Source organism: Corvus hawaiiensis, chromosome 8 (assembly GCF_020740725.1).
Source record: "Corvus hawaiiensis isolate bCorHaw1 chromosome 8, bCorHaw1.pri.cur, whole genome shotgun sequence".
Taxonomy (NCBI): Eukaryota; Metazoa; Chordata; class Aves; order Passeriformes; family Corvidae; genus Corvus; species Corvus hawaiiensis.
This window is the reverse complement of record NC_063220.1, coordinates 15,353,249-15,373,202: the sequence shown is the minus strand read 5'-3', so window position 1 is coordinate 15,373,202 and position 19,954 is coordinate 15,353,249. Positions and strand designations below refer to the sequence as shown.

Genomic DNA, 19,954 nt, shown 5'->3' with positions numbered 1-19,954 from the left:
GACAAAGCAGCTAGATAAGTTAGATACAAGTTAGCTCGAAACAAACTAGTACTTGAATTTCTATGCACGCCTTCGCCACATTGCCTGAAGACTTGTGACACCTCCGCAGCTGCTCAGAATTGCCCAGGCAGAGTAACTAAGAGCTGAAATAAGAATTAAATCACTTAACCTACCCGAATACCAAAGAGACGCCGGGATTAGCTCCCTACTAGGTACTATTAGAGGGTAACACTAGGAGTTTAAGAGACAAATATAAAGGAAAAGTAGGAAAGTCTACACAAGGAACATGTCGAGACCAAGCGGTCTCTCCTCTTTCTTCCCCCTCCACGTCGGTGGGATTTATCAAGTTAATTGTCATCTAATTGCGTATCAAAGAAAGAGATAATGGGTAGCAATTAGATGTAATGGCCTAACAGTGCGGGATCTCTCTCGATTAGCACACAACGCCGAATAACTTCACTTAGTTTGTAAAGAGGTCCCTGGAGTGGCTCCACCATGTCTGGGAGCTGCAGGGGGGTGGTATACCCCGATCCTATTCCCAGCCCCCTGATGGCTGCTCTAGCCAAATTGGGACGGGCGGTTCCGAGCGCGGTTGCCGGCGGCTCCCCCGCCCCGCGGTGTTAATTCAATCAGGTTTCTCCCCCTCCGCGCACGCACTGCAGGGGAGAAAGGCTTTGAAGTTAGCACTCTGGCAATTTTCCCCTCCCATGCCCTTTTCCTCCCTGGGGAGCCCAGTTTCCAGATTATACAACCTCTACCGTCCGAGAGCCGCCGGCCCGGGGGGTTCCGACAATTTCACCCCAGGAGCATTAAACTACTCCTCCCCAGCTAATCGACCCGCTCGGCTTCTTCCTTCTGCCCTCTCCCTCTCCCCCCCCCCCCCCAGTTGTAGCTGGCTTGCCCGCACCGCTTTGTCCTGCCGGAGAGCATTCCGGTACTGGGGTTATTGTGGTGCGATTGAAGACACAAAGACGGGATGGGGTGCTCCCCGCCGCGCCGCGGGGGCTTGCGATCTCCTGCGAGGGGCTGATACCGTGCAGGGGCCTGCAAGGACACTAGTGCTCCTTTACTGCTGCCAGGGCTAAAACGCAGTGAAGGAGAAATTCAAACAAACAGGACTAAAGCATGAAGTCCGAATTTCTTTCTCCCAGATCAAAGGAAAAACGTGCATTCACATTTTAGGGCCAGAGTTCGACAGCTCTAGCAAAAATGAAATTATTTCACATATAGCTTTCTAGACTACTGGAATGTAGTAGTTACCTACTAGAGAAAGCCGATTTTTGCAGGAAGGAGAGAAATTTTCGTGTAGATATTCAGGGCAACCTGATACCATTAGGGACTCAGCCAAGTGATCATCATCTCTCGCGTTTATCTGGGCAATTACCGGGAAAAAGAACAATATTTTCAAGTTAGTCCTGCCAAAACACTGGCAAGGCATTTCATGTGCTTGCTGAGTATACCTGCGGCCAAGGAGTCATTATGTTAAGTGACCATTAGCACCCTTTCAAACGGAGATCGGCTTCTACCTAGCCAACCGTTCTGCAGCTCGTACGCCCCGGGCTGGGATGCCCCTTTACTGCCCCTAACCATCGCTCATCCCTGGCACGACACCGGCCAGCCTCAGCCAGAGCACGGGGAGCCGCACACGCCCGCCCGGCACGCAGAGCCTCCATCCCCGAGACCGCCCCGCGGCCGGTGCTGCTCGGCCCCGCAGCCCCGCTTGTCCCAGCATGGTCCCCACAAACTCCGCGGGCCTAAATCACGGCAAGGATGCAGCACTGCGTGTTGCCCCTGACAGCACCGGTTGTCTCTGTCCCGATCTAAACCTCAGCACGAAGGGGAAACTGCTGCCCCGCCGGACGCCGTGGAGCCGAGCCCGAGCGCGGGCAGGGGAGCCTGGGCCGGCTCCGCGCCGCTCGCCCGTCGGACGGGACAGCCCAGCCCGGCCCGGCGGCTGCGGCCCCGCGTTACGAGCCCGGGGGGGCAGACCCAGGGGATGAGGACTCAGCCAGAGCCGCCCCAGATCACTTCTCAGCGGGGACCTGATAAGGTGTGCTCCTGCCTCTCCCTTTTTACCATTGGGGTGGGGGGAAGACGACATCTTCCTCCCCCGCACAAGCCCCGTCCCCGCAGTTCCCCTCCCAGGAAACAGTACCCCTCCGCAGGTGGGAGCACTTTGTTCTCCCTCTCTCCTCCTGAGCCTTTTCATCTGTCTCTCACTTTCCCCGGGCCCAGCTGCGGTGCTGCCCGTGCCCACTTCCCTTTCACCCTCCCCCATTTGGTCCGGGGGCGGGGCGCTCCCGGAACGCTGCGGGTAGTGCCGGTGCCCTCAGAGGCTGCTCCGTCCCTTCACCTCCAGCTCCCCACACCGCCGCTCTGGCTTCTGAGAGCAGGAAGGGTTATTACCATTGTTCCTTTTGTACGGGCTGAGCAGAGCATTTGGAGGAGTGGTGGGATTCTCCTCTGCGGCCCTACAAGGTTATAAAGGGAACACCTAAACCTTCAACCATAACTCCCTTGCAAGTGGAATAGCCATAGCGAGTCTAATGCTTAATACCTCCCCCCGCCCCTGGTAAATGGTGTATTTATTGGCCTTGACTGTTTTGTTATTTTAAGCATCACTGCTTTAGAGCAGAGGAAAATATTCACCATTGCAGTGCTTTCTGGAGACACCCCAGTTCCCTAATGACGTTTGAAAGAGTCAGAGATTTCTTCAAATCAATATTACCGTTTACTGATACCTGGCTTTGAGTAATACACCTCCATCCAATGGGAATTTTACTTACATATCAACAAATTTCCTTAATCCATAACTACATCATGTTCCTGAGATCTCAGCAAGATTGATAGCACCTGAGCCCTTTTAAATTTAGCTGAAATTCTTGCATTAGAGACACCTAATTTGTGCAATTGCAATCAAATACTAATATCTCAAAAGGCTACAAAAATACAGCATAGATTACAAAATAATCAAGGAGACTTCCAGAGGTGACTGCACAGCCCACTGCAGCACATAATGTTGCTTTTTACCAGACAAGGGTACTCAAGCGGCAATTGGCCCCTGTATACAAAAGATATTCAAGGATACTGACAGAGAACCCTCAGAGCATTCATTACAGGAGCCCAAATTACCAGTGCGCCGGAAACCTTCTAATAACCCCTCAGATCACCTCTAAAGGGGTGGAAATTTTTATTGCTCTTTTCATGTTAGCTGGCAATTGACTTGGAAAGATTTATGTCAACTTACATCAGTCAAAGATAATTTCTCAGAGCCCTTTTTCTGGCCTGAAATCAGGTCATTTTGATCATCAGTTTACTAAATCTTTATTAAATTTTTAAGTGCATAGCACAGTGGTAAGGAATTTTACTGCCACTTACGGAAAACCAGCTTTGGAATGTCAAAATTCTTTTGATCATCACCTTCATACCCTGATAACTGCACGTGAAATGACTAGATACTGTTTTGTAGGTAGGAAATTTCAAGATCCTTTCCATGATCTTTTTAGGTAAGAGGTCCTTACTAATCTACTGAGGCAGCACATAAAAACGTGAAGACATAATATCATACTTATTCAGAAAGAAATTTTTTAAATCTTAAAAGGATCTGTTCAGTTACTATACGAAGCCCAGTATCAAGTAACAGGTGTATCCACATATTTGGCTAAAAGCACAGTTCCATGACAGAAAATCTCATCTAGTAAGTAGCTGAAGGGGTTGGATATCTGCTTTAGAAGACAGAGGGAAATTCATGCTTTTCTGTACTCAGCCTCAGAGTAAATAGCACGGGGGCAGAACAAATCAAGATAAGGAGTCTATGCCTCTTTTAATGAAGAGGAGCTTTCTTTTGGGACAGGATGAATACGTCTACAATCCTTGAGAAAGGAATTCACATGAAAGCTGGAAAAAATAGGTTTATTAAAAGATTCAATTTATATTATTGTTTGTCCCACCCCGTTTATATTTTACAGTTGCCTATAAATGCAAGGGCCTGAAGTCCATGATTCAGATTGTCCAACATGTCTTTGTACAACGTGTTTAGCTCGGTGCTGCATCGTAACTCCACCAGGCAGTTACAGACAAGGGCAGCCCAGATATCTATCAGTAGTGCAAATCCTCTTGGCAGAGTCCATATCAGAGGGTCAGACACCCAGCAAGAAAGCTCTGGGGTCCCTGTACCCCACAAAGCACGGTGCTGCCCAAAAGCCAACTGGCTGTGCTCTGCAGGCGCTGCTGAGGTCCAGAGCGGGTGCCGGCAGGGCCGCCAAAGGGAAGCCCTCGGAGGCAGCCCCTTGCCGGGGCAGAGGTGGTGGCCGGGCCACGTATGTGAGCGGCAAGGGCACCACAGCGCTCTGAGGTGCGTAAGGGAGAGCGGGGCTGCAGAACGGCTCCGTCCTCAACTCCTGCAGCTGCCGCTTGAGCTTCATCCGGCGGTTCTGAAACCAGGTCTTGATCTGGGAGAAGGGTACAGGGGAAGGAGAAAAGACGAGGTTACAACACCAGCCAGGTTTGTTTATCTCGTTATTTGGAGCTGCGCTGCCGCCATTCCCCGAGCCCGCGCGGCAGCCGGAGCGGAGCCCCCGGAGCTCACCTGCACCTCGGAGAGGCGCATCCGGCCCGCCAGCTGCCGGCGCTCGGCGGCGCCCAGGTACTGCTGCCGCTGGAAGGAGCTCTCCAGGGTGCTGATCTGCTCCGCGCTGAACGCCGTGCGCAGCCGCCGCCCGCCGCGCCCGCAGGGCTCCTCGGGGCCCGGGCACTCGAGACCCTCCTCCGGCACGGGCTGCCCCGCTCCCGACGGCCTGCAGCCTGCTCCTGGGGACAGGGACAAGGAGGAAAGGGTCAGCCAGGCCCGGGCACCGCGTGGGGAACCGCCCGCCTCCTCCGCCCCCGAGCAGCCCCCGCGCAGTGGTGCCTTCCCTGGCCCGGGGGTGTCCCAGGCCCCCCGCCCCCCCTCCCGGGAGCCCCAGGATGTCCCGGGGCCGCGGGTACCTGCGGCGGGAGTGGCCGCCACGCGCTCCCTGCTCCTGCCGCCTCTCCCGTCCCGCGGGCCCGCGGGCTGCTCCTGGCCCCGCTCGCTCTGGCCGAGGCTGGGGCCGGAGCCGAGCCGGTAGCCTGCGGACGATGCTCGGTGTGGAGAGCCCTCCGTGGGGCTCTTGAGAGCTTGGCTGCTCTGGGACAACCACTCCACGGAGAAAGGGGCCTTAGTCATCCTGCCTTGCTTCAGAGATGCCGGGAAGGAGGGTGTCGGGGAGCACGGGCCTCTCCTTTATACCGCAACTCCCGGAGGAAAACGTTGTTTGTGTAAGTACACATCAAAGGGTCAGATAAGTATCATCTAATTGCTATCAGTCCTCCCCCCCAACAAAAGATATCGTTCACACATTGCCCTAGCTCGCGGAGGCTTGGCTCCGCCGTGTCTGCCCCTGAGGAGTTCGCTCCGCCGTCAGTGATTTACAGCTCTTGTTACATCCTATCCCCATGCAAATGGCATTTATGGAGTTGAGCAGCCTCAAACGGCGCTGGGGAATGTACCCCCGGGGGAGCGTAACATGCCCGGCCGCTGGAGGGAGAGGGGAGGCTGCTGCTTCCGATCTCCCTTCCCCTGGAGTTCGCTTTTCCACTCGTTTTCAAGCACCAAGTCCACTGTTCAAAGCTTTTTTTTCTCAAGCTGCTCCTCTCTGGGCTGAGCACTGAGGTCCCGAGACAGCCTCAGGCAGGCAAGCAGAGAAACTCATTCACTGGGTTCTCCGGGACTGCAGCATCAGGTTATAAGCACCAGGCACAGGCTGAGGCGTTTGGAGAAGAAGGCTGTGAAACACAAAAAGGTAAATGTCAAGGTCATTGGATTCCACGACTCAATAGGCTTCTAGAGGTTTCTATTATTGCCTTAGACTTAACATTCTGCTGAGAGTTCTGCTGAGGTTACAGAATTCATGTCATATCTTCCCTCCCAGATCTCTTGCAGCTACGCAGGTCATCCAGATTTCTCTGCTATCTTACTATCCCTCTCTTTCCTCTTACTACCTTATGTGTGTCTTTCAGAAACGTTCCTGTTCATCTTTGGGTTTTGTGTGCAACAGGAACACTTGGCTGCTGTAGTAAAGCCTCTGTAGCATACTGACAAAAGGCTCTTGGTGCTTTGTGGGCAGTTCTTCACTGCAGGGTAACCATGAATTCCCTCCGCCTTTCACCCTCCCCTCCTGTGCGAGAACAAAGTGGGACTTCCACTGAATTGATAACTCCTATCACACCCCTGCTTGGTATCAGTCTGCCTCCAGAAATCATGACTGCATGTCTTATTTATCTGTCCTTGTTCCTGCTGCTTTATGCGCACCCACCACCTGCACACAAAGTCAGTGCTCTGCCGTCTACCCTGTGACTTGGCCAACCTGTTACTCTGCCACTCTGGCTACATTTCTCAGCATTCGCTTTCTCTGTGATAACAGTTACTGTAACCATGGTTCTACCTATTGCTTATACTGTCAGTGAGGCAGAGTTTGAAGACTGAAACCCTCCTACTTAATGTCTAAATCTTCCAACGTATTCAATTTTAATCTTATAAAGATATATATTTTTTCTTTATATTAATCCAGTAAAAGGTTTTATTATAATTCTCTTTGTCAATCTTTTCCTGAACCAAACATTTCAACCTCTTGTCCATGCCAAATACAGTTGCTATACCCATTCATCAGGAAATCCTACAGTTTTTTGTTCACCAGAAAATTGTTTAATTGAACCATATTCAAGTTTGACTTGCGAACCCTTCTTAGGCTCTGTCTCTCCTTGATTGTCCATTCTCATGGCATAGTCTGAGTCCTACTCTGCTTTACCAGTGATGACACTGTTCAAGAGTTTGTCTCTAACCAAACAAGAGTACAAACACGATTGTCACCTTTATTTAAAGGTGTCTAATAACCAATTTAGAACCACAACTGTACATGACCAGAGCCCTCCTGGAGCCCTTTGTTTCTGGCCTGTGTAGGTAGGGATTGACATTGCAGCCTGAGCCCACTAAACAAGCTTCCTGGAGGAAGAAGGTGTAAAAATGTGTAAATAAACATTCAAGCATTAATGCCTCCCATACATGTCATCTATCTGAAGAAGTCCACAAACAGCTCTAGCATGGACAAAGCCTGTGGGACACACACCCACACACCCCCCTACATATATATGTGGGGCCTTTTTACCACATGAAATTGTTTGATATCTAATTACTTGAATTCTCACCCATTTATCCTTCCCAATTTTCTGATTAACAATGGAAAGTTCAGAAAGTTTACTAGACCAAACTGTGCAAGATTGCTTTTAAATTTCCTCTGTTTTATAAGACACACCCCCACCCTTCCCCCACCCTATGTCGAATATTTCAGGTTTTTAACTATTCTTTTCTTTAGGTAAATGTGAAAACTTCCCCCACCACAAACCTAAGGATATATTTAAAAATACTGGAACTTCTGGGCATTAGACAGTCCGGTTGGCAACATATTTCACAGAGCAGACCAAGCAGGCAGGAGATGGAGAGGAGGCAGGAATCTGCTCTATTCACTGAATTACTAAAGGACAAGTCCCTTGAGTCAGCTGCATTTAACATGTGGCCTGGCAGCAACCTCTCCAGTCAGAACTGGGAATATCAGTGCCACTGCCTGCTTGCAGAATCCTGCCAAGCCTCAGTCAGGCAAAATGCCATTCTCAAGAACTAATTCTCATGAATGTCAGAAAAAGAAAGTGTAACTTTTCTGCAAGCTTCCTTCTTAAAAATTTCTGATCACTATAACAGCATTCTGCACCATAGATGGGGCAAATCCCATCCCCATGAGATAAATTTGTCCCATGTGCCCAGAATTATTTCCAATCTTAGTCGTTACAGAATATTATGCATAAGTAATATACTTATATCCTACTTAAATCCTTATATATAACATACACACTTATATATCTCTATACAATTTTTTTTTTTAAATATAAAAGAGTCTATGTCTATGACATTACTTTTTCCAGCTTTACGTCAACAAATAAAGACACTTGGCAAGCTGTTGGATAGGACAAAAAGAACACACGACCTATGATGGAGCTCTGAAAATAGAAAATCTCGAGTTTTATCATCCATTGATACATCTGCCTTTACTGACTTTTTACCATCTGAGCTGCAAGTTACATCTCTATACACTGCTGGTTTATTAATTGCATTGTATTGAAGCAAATGGCACTGCAGAAAGATGGCGTCAAATGCTGAGCTCCCAGAGACACAAATTGATCATGGTCTGACAAAGTTAAACCAAATCTCATTTCCATTACACATAAAATTTATAAGTCTCCTGGATAGGTAGCAGATGACTTCTGAATGTAATGCTACAATACTTAACAGCTGCTAGTTTAATTTTATCTAAATTCTTAAGCTGTCTTCTTTCTATTTCTATCTATTATTCATTAAATGCTTGTTTGAAAATCTCCTGCTAAACTGTGATTCAGAAATACCATGTTTAAAATCAAGTGATATTACCAACAGGATGAAAACCTGCTCATGCTAGTGAAATTTGTCAGAGTAGAGCAGGGACAGACAGCAGCTTTTACTCTGCTGCTACAGGGGGACAGAGACAAAGAGCTCAGACATACCAACGTGATTACCACTAGCAGGAGTCTGGAGATCCATTTACCATAGATAATGGCAATACTGTATGCAGGTGTTTGCAGAATACACAGCTGCCTTCTCTGGGGAGGCAGCACCTTCCCCTTCAGCTTTGCAGAAATCTACACACACAAAACTGGTCTCAAGTTGAGGAGGTTCAGCAGAACTACCTAGTCCTACTTGGCTGCCTGCTAGCCAGTTGATACTAGAAATATTTTGGGATAATATCTCAGCCTTTGAGAATTAATTGTGGCTCCACATCTTCCAGCCCAAAGCTCAGCTCTGCCCTAGTAAGCCAGCTCAGAGCCCTGCAGAGGTGCAGGATTGTGCTGAGATATCCCCTCCCTATTGGAGCTATGGAGGAACTGAAGAGACAGCAGCTGAGGGTTGCCAACTACCTTGGGCTCCCCACAGGTACCAGAGAGATCTGCCACCACTTGGCCTTGCTGCAGTGGGTACACAAGACCAAAGGATGGGACTGTCATTTTGTACCAGCAGGTGACCCTTTCCCATAGCACTGGAGGGTCCTGTGACACTAGAACAGAGGGAATCTGTGGTTTTTAGGAGTAGGCAGGTGGTGATGCAACTCAGAGTAAAAACCAGGCAGTTTATGCCACACAGGGGATATGTGTTCACCTGTGGCCATGCAGATTTCCCATGAAGGTCTGTCCAGGGAAGCCAGGGCTGCTGGCATCTGCTATGCAGTTTACATGGTCTTTGCCCTGGTGTGTTTATCCAAACATTCTGTTTCTGAGTAATCACTACTTAGGACTTAAAACATTATAAATGGCCTCCAACCAGTCTCTTAATTATCAATTATTATCTTTCATCTTTGACAGAATAAGAGCTACTTTTCCATGAGGCATTTAAAGACCATATGTGCAGAAATACCAGGAGGGCCTGGTATAAACATATTGACAATGCACAGATGAAAATGAAATATCTCATCATGTTTGGAATTGATCTAAATCAACACAGTACTCAAAATGCCAAGAGCTCCCATGGCTCCTTAACACAAGGCTGCCACCAGCAGCTAAACAGAATCAGTGAAATGTTTTAAAAATATATATATTCTTCAGAGACATGCTGCAAATATTAAGAAAGAAACACATTTACTTGTTTGAATGGCTTCTTACCCAAATTTAAGCTTATTAAAAAAAAGTCAAATTCAGTATGAAGCAGGACATGTAAAACATGTACTGCTGTTGTTACAGAAGCAAGGTACAGAGTCTCTTGTTTATTTATTTATTATTAGACAAACTATTATAGTTGGCAAACCATCCAAGTTTCAGGAATGTAAATCCTACTTCAGCACTCATTGCTATCATACTGCCAGAGGGAGATCTCTACGGATGCTGCTCAAATGAAACTGCTCCGAAGTCTGTAGTTGGTTTAATTCTGCTTAGACTAGAAATTAGACTTTAAAAACAATTAGACACACTTAGATACCTTGCAATTTTCCCAAAACCTGACAGAGAGGCCACCTTTGCATTTTACATCAAGGCTTTTTTCTTTGTTAGTCTTTGCTGAAAGATATTTTTTCATGATGATTACTTCTAAAGTTACATTTAGCAACATATAAAAGTAAGAATGCATTAAATCAGAATTTTTCTGTTATATTCATATTTCCCACAAATACTTTCTAAAGAAATTTAGAAAGAAATGAAAGAAATTATACTGACCAAAGCATTTATTATTCTTGAAAGTAACTTTTCACTTTCAGCTATTAAAGAATGAATAATTTTCCCCCTTGATTTTAGAGTTAGCATTTGAACATGATGAGTCAGTCAGCAGGAGAATGAGCTGTCACAGCTGGCAGCCCTGGGACATGTATCACGCTCTGTGCCCATCCTGGTCTATGCCATACAATGCTTCTTTGAAATGCACTGATCTCAGCAGTGAAAATGTTTTACTGACTCTTCCTTCCCCTAACTTACACCTAAAATAAATCAGGTCTTTGTATTCCTCCAAAAACAGTCTGTTCAAATTAAATGGAAACAATCTTTATCTTCTTTTTTTTTTTTCTGACTTCAAAGCTCTTCTTCATTTCACATTTCTAGTTATTTCTCCCATTCATCTGTATTCCTCACTATACACTGCTTCTTCCTATTTTCTTTATTCCAGTCACTTCCATCAAGTATCCTGCAAATGTTACTATTGCCTGAAGAAGAGAATAACGTTGGCAGGATATATAACTGTAGCAACAGAGCATAAATAACACTACACGTCTGCCTTCACTTGTACCAAACAGGGAGTACAGACATGTCCTGACATTCCCTTAGTTTACTGTTAAGGGAAAAGCTGGTCTTCGTGGGTGAGGACAGGAATGTAGTTAGGTTAAGATGCTTAACACTGCCCCTGTAACCTGCAATATGACGTCTACGTTTCCTTCAAATAGTGCAGTGTAATTCTTTTGCCAGGTTTTACAGAAATGAGTGTATTACACACGGATAGAAGGTAAATAGGATTTAAGACCATGACGATGTGTGTGAGTGTTCTCTAAAAGACTAAAGGGAGCAGCTGAACGCTGAATGCAAATACATCTTCGTTTTACAAACGGAATATTAAAACTCCTGCCATTTTGTGTTTGCCTGTTTCTAATGGGCAGGTTTTGGGCACACATCTGGACGGCCGATCGTTTTTCACGCTCTCTTTGCTCCCGGTACGGCACCAACAGCTAAAACGCTGCGGAGGGCCTCTTGTGCCATCTCCTGGTTATATTGAGACTTCACATCCAGAAAGCTGCTACACAAGGGAAGAGAAGTAGTAGGAGTTCAGCTGAAGCAGCGAGAGAACCAGGGAATCATTCAGGTTGGAGAAAACCTGTAAGACCACCGAGTCCAGCCCTTAACCCAAGTCCACCACTAAACCATGTCGCTGAGTGCCACATGTACTCCCGGGATGGTGACTCAGTTCCTGGCAGCTAAGACGACTCACCCAGCACAGGGACGTGCATGGCAGCCTTGGGCTCTAATCCCTCTGCTGCTGCTTTTAGCATCAGGTCACTTTTCCACTGCATTAGCATATGCATAGAAAGGAAATTCAGCACCCCTCTACAATATCTTTGACATCAGTTCTAGCAACTCATCCCCCTGCATTACCTACATTTTTGGTATGTATCAGTGGAATAATGCAAATAACCCCGAGAATTGAAGCGACTGGAATATAATTAAATTAATAACCAAACCAATATCATTCCTTGATTGCAGGTAAGTATTTGAATCAGTGTCCAATTTAGTTTACTGAAGGTCCCTACTGAGTCCCTCTCTCTTCAAAGGAACATGGGGGCCTGTGCACTTATGATAGAGTTTTATCTCATTTTTTCTTAAAAATTCACAGGAAAGTGGATCCTGCAGTTGTGTTACAGATGAGTAATCTCTTCCAGTGCTTCACATGAAACTTTCCAATGTAAAAACTGAAAAAAAAATCAGCCTTGTTTAAAAATCAAGTGCCTAAGCTTCACAGAACATGAAAAAACCCCTTGCTCTGCAGCTACTACAACTTTTTACAGCAACATTTCACATTCACAGGTCTGCTCAATCCAATCTTTTCTATGAAAATCCAATTCTTTCAGTCTTTCTCAGTTTATGTTTCTAAACATATACTTATTGTGGTCCTCTACTCTCCTTTGTTTTGGCTGTATGTATCCTAGCTGCAGTGCCTAAATGGTAAAGTATTCCTGCTGATACTTCTCTATTGCCAAACAGAGCAAAATAATTACCTTCTGTCATGTGTAGCTCTTGTGTAGTACACCTCAGATCTTCTCCCTGCACCTTTTTCTTTTTGCAAACTGTACACATGGATTCATATTCAGCTTGTGATCTGTTACGATCCCCAGAGATTTTTACTAAAGCTCTGTAGTTATTTTTCATTTAATATTTATCCTTCAAAAGCATAAGGCTTGAAGCTGAAATTTGAACTGTTATCATGACTATTGTGCATTCTGTGCTTGTATGTTGTGTAGGTGTGCGTTCTATCCCACCTTGGATTTCAACAGTAAAATTCACAGACATTCCCACACATTCCATACAGAGTAGGCTGGGAGAACACTGCCTTATGGTAACCCTGGATAGTTTGCCTCCCTCATCGGAGTACGCAGAGTCCCCGGCAGGTCTTATCTTGTTGTTACTGTAACTGTGATAGTTCCCTTCTTCCCACCCGAGTGTGTTGAGAACTGAGTATGTTTTACCTCAGTGCTGTAAGCCAGAATAGTTTGCTTCCCCCCATCTGCATGGGTGCCAAGGTGAAGGCCATCTGCAGATCTTGGAATTCAGACAGCAGCACCTACATTACATGGGGCAGCTAATGAGCAAAACAGGACACTGCATACTTACGAAATGTTAATTAGCACAGCTTTCATTACTCACCCCCACAGCACTTTCCCTGAAGCTTCACTCCTGAGCAAGGCTCCACTGCACTGGGTCCTCATTTGATTGGTGGTCCAGGATTCCCACTGTAGGAATATTACACTTTTGATAAAGCCAAAGCTTTCACTTACTTTGTGCCTTGTCCCTGAGGGATCTGCACCTGCTTTTCACTCGTAACATCTGGGTAGTCCTAACTCCACACCATTCACTTTCACAATGTAACAAGCATGGTAATCACCCTTTGAGAAATGATTTATTAACCAGTTGTGTATTCACCTTAGAGGCCCATCATCTGAATCTGAGCAACCAAATATATAATCAGGCCAGGAGGATCTGTTGTCAAGGGCATTTGACTTCAATGTACAACATGCTGTTTTCATCTCTTGGGACAGTTACCTTGACCATTAGGTTATTTAAAAATTACTTACAGGACAAAAGCACGTCAGCCTTTTAAATTAGTGTCTACACTTACAGATTTTTAGTCAGCTTTTTCAGTAACTCTTCTAGTGTCAAAGTTTGGCTGATTCTCTGTCATTCTCTTTGCCTCACCTTTCCACTCATTACTGTGCTCTTGCCCACTTTTTAAAAGTAGTATTATTTTCTGGTTCTCTGAGAACTCACTCATTCTTCCTCAATCAAAAATACAGTAATTCCAAGATAATTTCAATTTCCCCCATGATTATTATTATTATTATAGCACAGATGCAATCAGAAGTTAATGTTATGATACATCTAATTAGCTTGATAGCCTCTGACCTGCATTCCTGGTTAACTTTGATCACGACATACATTGTTTAGAGCAGAGACAGTGGAACAGCAAGCACTCCAGGCTTTTGCACCATCTGCACTTACTCACCTCTTCTGGTAAGCAGAGAGCTCTTGCTGTATAATAGAAAAATATTTTAAAAACTATTTTTATTGTTTTGCCTTTCCCTTGCTGACAAAAACTTTTTGTCTGTCCAGTTTTGTTCCTAAGCTGCTGTGCTGTTCTTTTATATTTGTTCTTGATAATGCAGCCGTCTTATTTCTACTTTTTTTTTCCAGTATTCTTTTTTGATTTTTTTCAGGTAATTGATGAGCCCCTAATGCAGCCACAGAGGTCTCTGAGTTTTCTTTCCTTTGCATGTGGATAGACTGTTGTTGTACTTAAAATAGAGCCTTAGAAACTCTCTTAGAAAGAGCTCTTCTTAGAAACTCTCAGCTCTCTTGAATTTTTCTTTGCCTTTCAACTCCTTCCCCCAGGACCTCATGTACCAATTCCTTGAGTTTGTTGAAGTTTGCTTTTTTGAAGTCCTGTGTTATTATTCTGCTTCTTTCATCTCCTTCTTTCCTTTGAATCATGAACTTTGTTGTCTCATGGTAACTTTCATCTTGATTGCTTTCCACATTCAGATTTTCAACAGTTTCTCTATTAAACACTATAAAATCTTCAATAGTAAGATTATTCCCTATGGTTCCAGCACCAGCTTATATACACAAAGCTATAAAGTGTACTCATGCCGGGCTCAGAGCAAATCACATCCTGACTGTCATCAGAGGAATAAGAAGGTGGTGTGGGTAGGGATGTGAGCATAGTGTACTTCAATACACCCCTTGGGCTGAAGAAACAAAAAATGAGGGACTATTTGTGACATTTCAAAATACATCATCTTCACAAATTTCAGATGCAGCCTAGGATATTCAATATTTCATCAGCTTAGTTGATCAAACATCAAAACTTTGCTTGGCACTCTATTGAATTCTCAACATTTTTCTCAAGATTTCAGTCATTTATCTTTTATTTAAATAAATTAATTTGGGGGATTTTGTATTCCCCAACAATTGTCATTAACAGAATTGTCTGACCTTCGACCTGCAGTTTATCTTCATGGAAAAAAGTTACTTTGCTCATGTCTATGGATCTGTACTCTCATCTCAGGAGTCATCTGCTCTTTTTCAGCCTTTTATTTTCAAGCTCTTTGCCCTTTCCCTTCCTTGCATCAAGAAACTGAGAACTAGGAGATATCTTGAACGGAAATCAAGACACTTCTTCCTCAGAAGAAGTGACTTTATCTTCCCTTTTCCACAAAAAACCCAGTAATCCTAGTCTATGACTGTGCAGCTGATTATCCTGGAATTTTGCTACTTAGGTGAATAATTTACTACTGTTAATGTTTATGAATTTTATCACATATGACAGCAAATAAGCATCTATTTGCAGAGTTGTTGTTATTCATTGATAGATTAAAAACAGCCACATTAAAAGTTTCTTCAAACTTGTTTGCTGCAGGAATTTTTAAATAGAAATTTGAAATGTGAAATTGTTCATTCTCACATGTATTTTAGAGGGTTATCAGACTACGAAACCACATTAAAATTGCCAATGGAATATTCCACCACAAATTAGTAATTTATTGGTAATTAATAATTACAAGATCTCTTGGGGGGGGGGAACCTCCCAAAAACCTTTATAATCCAAACTGTAGTGAGGGCAGTGTTAAAATGGCTATCTGAAAATTTCTTACATTTATAGTAACTTAATGAAGGCAAAAACATTTATAGGTGAAGAATATCTCCTACTCAGTCAAATCCCAAAGATGATGACTAAACCAAGTTTGATTTATAGGACTTTAGTTTTCAAATATTGTTCAAATCTGCGTTTCCATTGCTTTGAGGGTCCTTCAAAACTCAGCATACATTTAAAACTAATTATTTACAAAGCATATTTTGAGAAAAAAATACTTTCTGGAAAAAAAAAAAAAAAGGAAAAGCTAGCTCCAAACAGAATGCTTGGAATTTAAATAAGGCAATGCTTTGGGTTGTATTTAAGCAAGGATGAGGGAGAAAAAATAATTTATCTGCACTCTTACCACTGTCATAATATCAAGGATTAGAACAATCAATCTTATATTTAGCACTGAAAAAACTGATGGCTTCCACTCCTTTCTAACAGTAGTTTATATATTTTTTAATTTACAAACTTTCCTCAAGTTTTAATCCTTTGCAAATCACCTTGAGTACTCACAGATGTGATGAGTCTCAGCAATGCTTATGAAACCAACCCAATACACAAAGCAAAGTCTAGAAGTGGCTGAAAATTTTCTAAGGAAAGGAATTTGTCAGAATCATGAATCAGTGTTGATTCATTAATTATGTCCCAGCTTCTTTGTTTAGGATTCTACAGAATAGGATTCACAGGATCCAGTTGAATTAATCCCTGTTTCCTGGCAGGCTTCTGGAGGTGTTGGAACTGGAAATCCGATTTCTAATGGAGTTGGTGTAATTAGGACACACTTCCCAGCTCTCTCACAAGAAGAGTGAAAACCCCAGGGATCCTGGGGGCAAACATCTGCAAAGGGACACAGAAAGAGCACCAATATACAAAGCAACTGGAAAGGCTCTCGAGGAGCAGACTTCATTTCAGAAATCCATGGGTCACTGTTTGAAAAATAAACATAAAAGCAAGATGAGGGAAATGTAGAAAAAATGAAGAAGAGCTGGTGGCAATTCTGGCGTAAAGAACAAACTCCATTTTTTTCCCCCAAAAAATTGTAGTTTGGTGTTGGAACGGAAGCACAGGGCCAGAGTGCAAAGTCCCTCACTTATGCAATATGATTACTGATGCCGATAATATTTTGCCAACTGGATAAAAATGAACATGTTTCTTTGATCTGTTTTGTCCCATTTTATTTTCTTAAAGGACATTCCCCACAAAGAGAGAAAACTTTAGCTCAACCCTTACTGCTTGTTAGTCATAACTAAGCAGTACAGTTATATGCTAGATGTAACTTCTGTCTGAAATCTGTGTCATATAAGATGCAGATACCTCAGTGTTCATGGACAAAACCAAACCAGTTTCCTTGCAAAGGAGTGATTTTTTTTTTTCAATAGCTACTAACATTTGTTGCTGCTGTTGTTGTGGGTACCTAACCACAAAATCTGAAATGTCTGCTTGATGGAAACACCCCAAAGTAGTACCATAACTCAATACTATGTACTAATACCAATATAAGGTTTGATACACTGAAGCATTTACAGGAGACATGAGTTGATTTTTAAAAACTTGTACAGCACCAGCTTCTGTCATAGAATAAACAATATTTTCTAGATGCAATAATACAGAGCTAAGAAATACATGAGCTAATTCTCATGAGTGAAAAATATAAATGATAAAAAAATTCACAAAAGCAATCTCAAAAGTCTGACTGGTAACTGTATAAAATGAATTTATTAAGATCATGTGATTAGCAAGTTTTGTGGAGTACTTTACATTAGTAAAGCTTATGCTATTTAAAATTTTACTGTCTTTCAAAGGCAAGGTGTGAGTTCAAGTGAATGGTAATTTTTAACTGAGAAAACCCCAAGTAACAACTATTAAAAACAATTATTTAAGATAAATGCATACAGATAAAATACGTGAAATGTATGTCTGAAAATAACGTTATCATTAACATTCTTAAATCATTATATTATATAAAGGTAGGAGGTAAAGATTAAATGTTTTCACATTTGGCAATTTTTAGAGAAACAGCAACATGATTTACTTCCTTAAGGGTAAGTCAAAGTCAGAGTACCATAATTAATGACATGTTAAAACTACCTATGGTAAACAACAAAATAAATCATATTAAAAGTAGAACAAAAGCAAGAAGACCCTGTTGAGGACTGAGTTCTCCAGTGTTTAAAGCAGTAAGAGCCAAAAGTTAGTATTATTGTATTAGTAGGAAAAAGTAACTGAGTATTTAAAGGAAAGTATGGACACACCTTGTTTTTACTGAGGAAGATGAGAGAGGCTTGAGATGTAATATTGCTGTTACTGACAAGAGAAAAGGAGAAGCCTTCCCCTTATACATTGAGAAAGCTACAGTTTAGCATGTGCACATGCACTTCTGTCAAACACAACAGTACAACTGCAAAATACCAGACATGTACACACTCCCATTTCTTACATCATTATCCTTCTCCATCACTAACATTTGAGGAGATACTTAGTTCACATCTTCACATCTTCTCTCAAAACATTTTTTCATCTTTTTTAAACACAGTTTTAAGCAAATCACTTTCAGAACAATGCTTAACTGTCTCTTGCCCTTCCCTACTTCTCATTCAACACTACCATTGCTCCCTCTGGTAGAAATACTTGTATTTGTCAATAATTTGCAGCCTTAACACTCTGGCCTTCCATAAACCTGGGTAGCTCAACAAATTTTCTAGCAATAGCAACACATTTCATGGCCATTTAGAAGGTCTTGTAAGTATAAGCTCCATAAATAGGTTAGCACCACAGGTTTACAAGTTGCAGATCCAAATTTCACATGGTTATCTTCTCCTGGATGCTGCTGGAGCACTGTGATCTACAAAAATAGCCTCAGGAGCAAAAGCCATACTCAAATGTGCACACATACAGACAGACATAAATTGGCAAAGTGACTATTGTGCCAAATACAGATCAAAAAAGCAATTTCACATTTACTGTCTTCACAATGCCAGGAGTGCAGAAGCAGAGCAACAAATTGGTAATACTTACATTCAGATCTTACTTTCATTTGGAAACAGGTTAGTCTGATGACTTTAAAATCAAACAAACAAACAAAAAGTTGAAGGATAGGATTCCTCTCCTTCCTTGGTAGGAGAAATAGATGGCCAGTTATTTCAGTCAGTTACAGTTTTCATAATATACAACATAAGAGCAACACACACCAACAGTCAGTGAATAGCAAAGGACCTGTGTTCCTGAATTATATGCACAATGTGACAGGATATAAGTGTACTGTGTTTATATAAAAATAGATTCAAGATTTAATGAACTATGTTTTGAAATCTCCTAGGCCAACTTGGCAACAGAAGCTGTAATTTTAAGTTATTTCCACAGTATTTTTTAGATATTGGTTTTCAGGCTAATTAATTACTTATGCCAAAGAAGAGTAACAAAATTAATAATCTTTTTCATCTCTACTCTCTTTAATTTTATCTCTATTTTTATTCTTCTGATCTGCCATCCAGTTGCCAGCGATTCAAATCTCATTAGTCAGCATTTTCTAATTGCATGTTAAGAAATATAATAATTTCAACTTGAGACAGTATCTTATGTTGTTTCACTTAAGTACTTGCTTGGAAATTGGTCCAGTAGATGAAGCCAACTTAATCCAGTTTTACAGTCTAGACTCAGAATAGAACAGATGAAACATAAATAATTACTGAAATGTTGCTTTCATCCTGCGCAGTGTGTCCTGAATTTTTCGAGAATGTTTTTCTGCTGGTATCTGATGGAAGTTGGCACAGTTGTCAGCTGCCAAGGCAGAAATGTCTGCATCTTTAAAACGAGTTATTCTTTGTCTGAGGTAAGACTGCAGCTTGAAATCTGGTGCATATGTATAAGGATTCTCTTGGAAGGCATGAACTTGGCTCACAACTTTTGCAATATTTCTTGTAAGAGAATATGGTAAAAAAGATTAGTTCGTTTTGCTGATGATAAAAACAAAAGCATAAACCAAAACCCAAACTTTAAAGGAAATTCAAAAGCATCAAGCATTTTATTCTATTGTATATGTACCTCTAATTACATGTCCAAACAAATGAAATTATTTGAACTGGTAACTGTGAAATGCTGCATTAGTTCTCATTATCTCATTAGACAATAGTGTAATAAAAAATGTAGGTGATATATACACATAATTAAAATAATTACCTAAGTTTAGTCCACTTGTGAGCTCCATTTGTCATTGTGAATCCTCCAGTTTCAAGTTGTTGGACATGCATAGCCAAAACATGGGCTGATGGAATTGTTGGAAGAGTTTTGAATCTGTCTCCTTCCATCAGGCATAAGCTGTCACTTTTTAAAAACACCTAGTTAAAAAATGCACTCAGATTAATCTCACATTAAGTATTGGGGAAGGCTTTACAAGTTCTCCATGTACTTAACACTATCTATTTATTTGTCATGAATATCAACTTTTGCCACTAAAGTTCAAGACAACACTATGAA

At 42.6% G+C, this 19,954-nt stretch overlaps 2 protein-coding genes across 3 annotated transcripts in view; both read right to left on the bottom strand.

The window, feature by feature from the left end:
• Positions 1 to 3,898: 3,898 nt before the first annotated feature.
• On the bottom strand, positions 3,899 to 17,115 carry LOC125329198 (homeobox protein VENTX-like). 2 transcript variants are annotated; one of them, XM_048310770.1, is made up of 6 exons: positions 12,991 to 17,115; positions 12,813 to 12,907; positions 5,737 to 12,038; positions 4,987 to 5,274; positions 4,589 to 4,809; positions 3,899 to 4,451 (listed from the first exon to the last, which is right to left on the bottom strand). In XM_048310770.1, exons 4-6 carry the CDS (start codon positions 5,204 to 5,206, stop codon positions 4,140 to 4,142), a joined length of 753 nt encoding a protein of 250 aa, XP_048166727.1. In that variant the 5' UTR covers positions 5,207 to 5,274; positions 5,737 to 12,038; positions 12,813 to 12,907; positions 12,991 to 17,115; the 3' UTR covers positions 3,899 to 4,139. The 2 variants fall into 2 exon arrangements, with proteins under 2 accessions (XP_048166727.1, XP_048166725.1); XM_048310768.1 differs by having other exon boundaries at positions 4,987 to 12,038; positions 12,991 to 17,114.
• Positions 17,116 to 17,178: 63 nt separating this feature from the next.
• KNDC1 (kinase non-catalytic C-lobe domain containing 1) overlaps positions 17,179 to 19,954 on the bottom strand; it is a 60,032-nt gene continuing 57,256 nt past the window's right edge. The window contains exons 29-30 of the mRNA XM_048310766.1: positions 19,658 to 19,815; positions 17,179 to 19,395 (exon numbers count right to left, since the gene is read on the bottom strand). Of these exons, the coding sequence (XP_048166723.1) occupies positions 19,164 to 19,395; positions 19,658 to 19,815 (390 nt within the window). The 3' untranslated portion in view covers positions 17,179 to 19,163. The remainder of the gene's footprint in view (positions 19,396 to 19,657; positions 19,816 to 19,954) is intronic.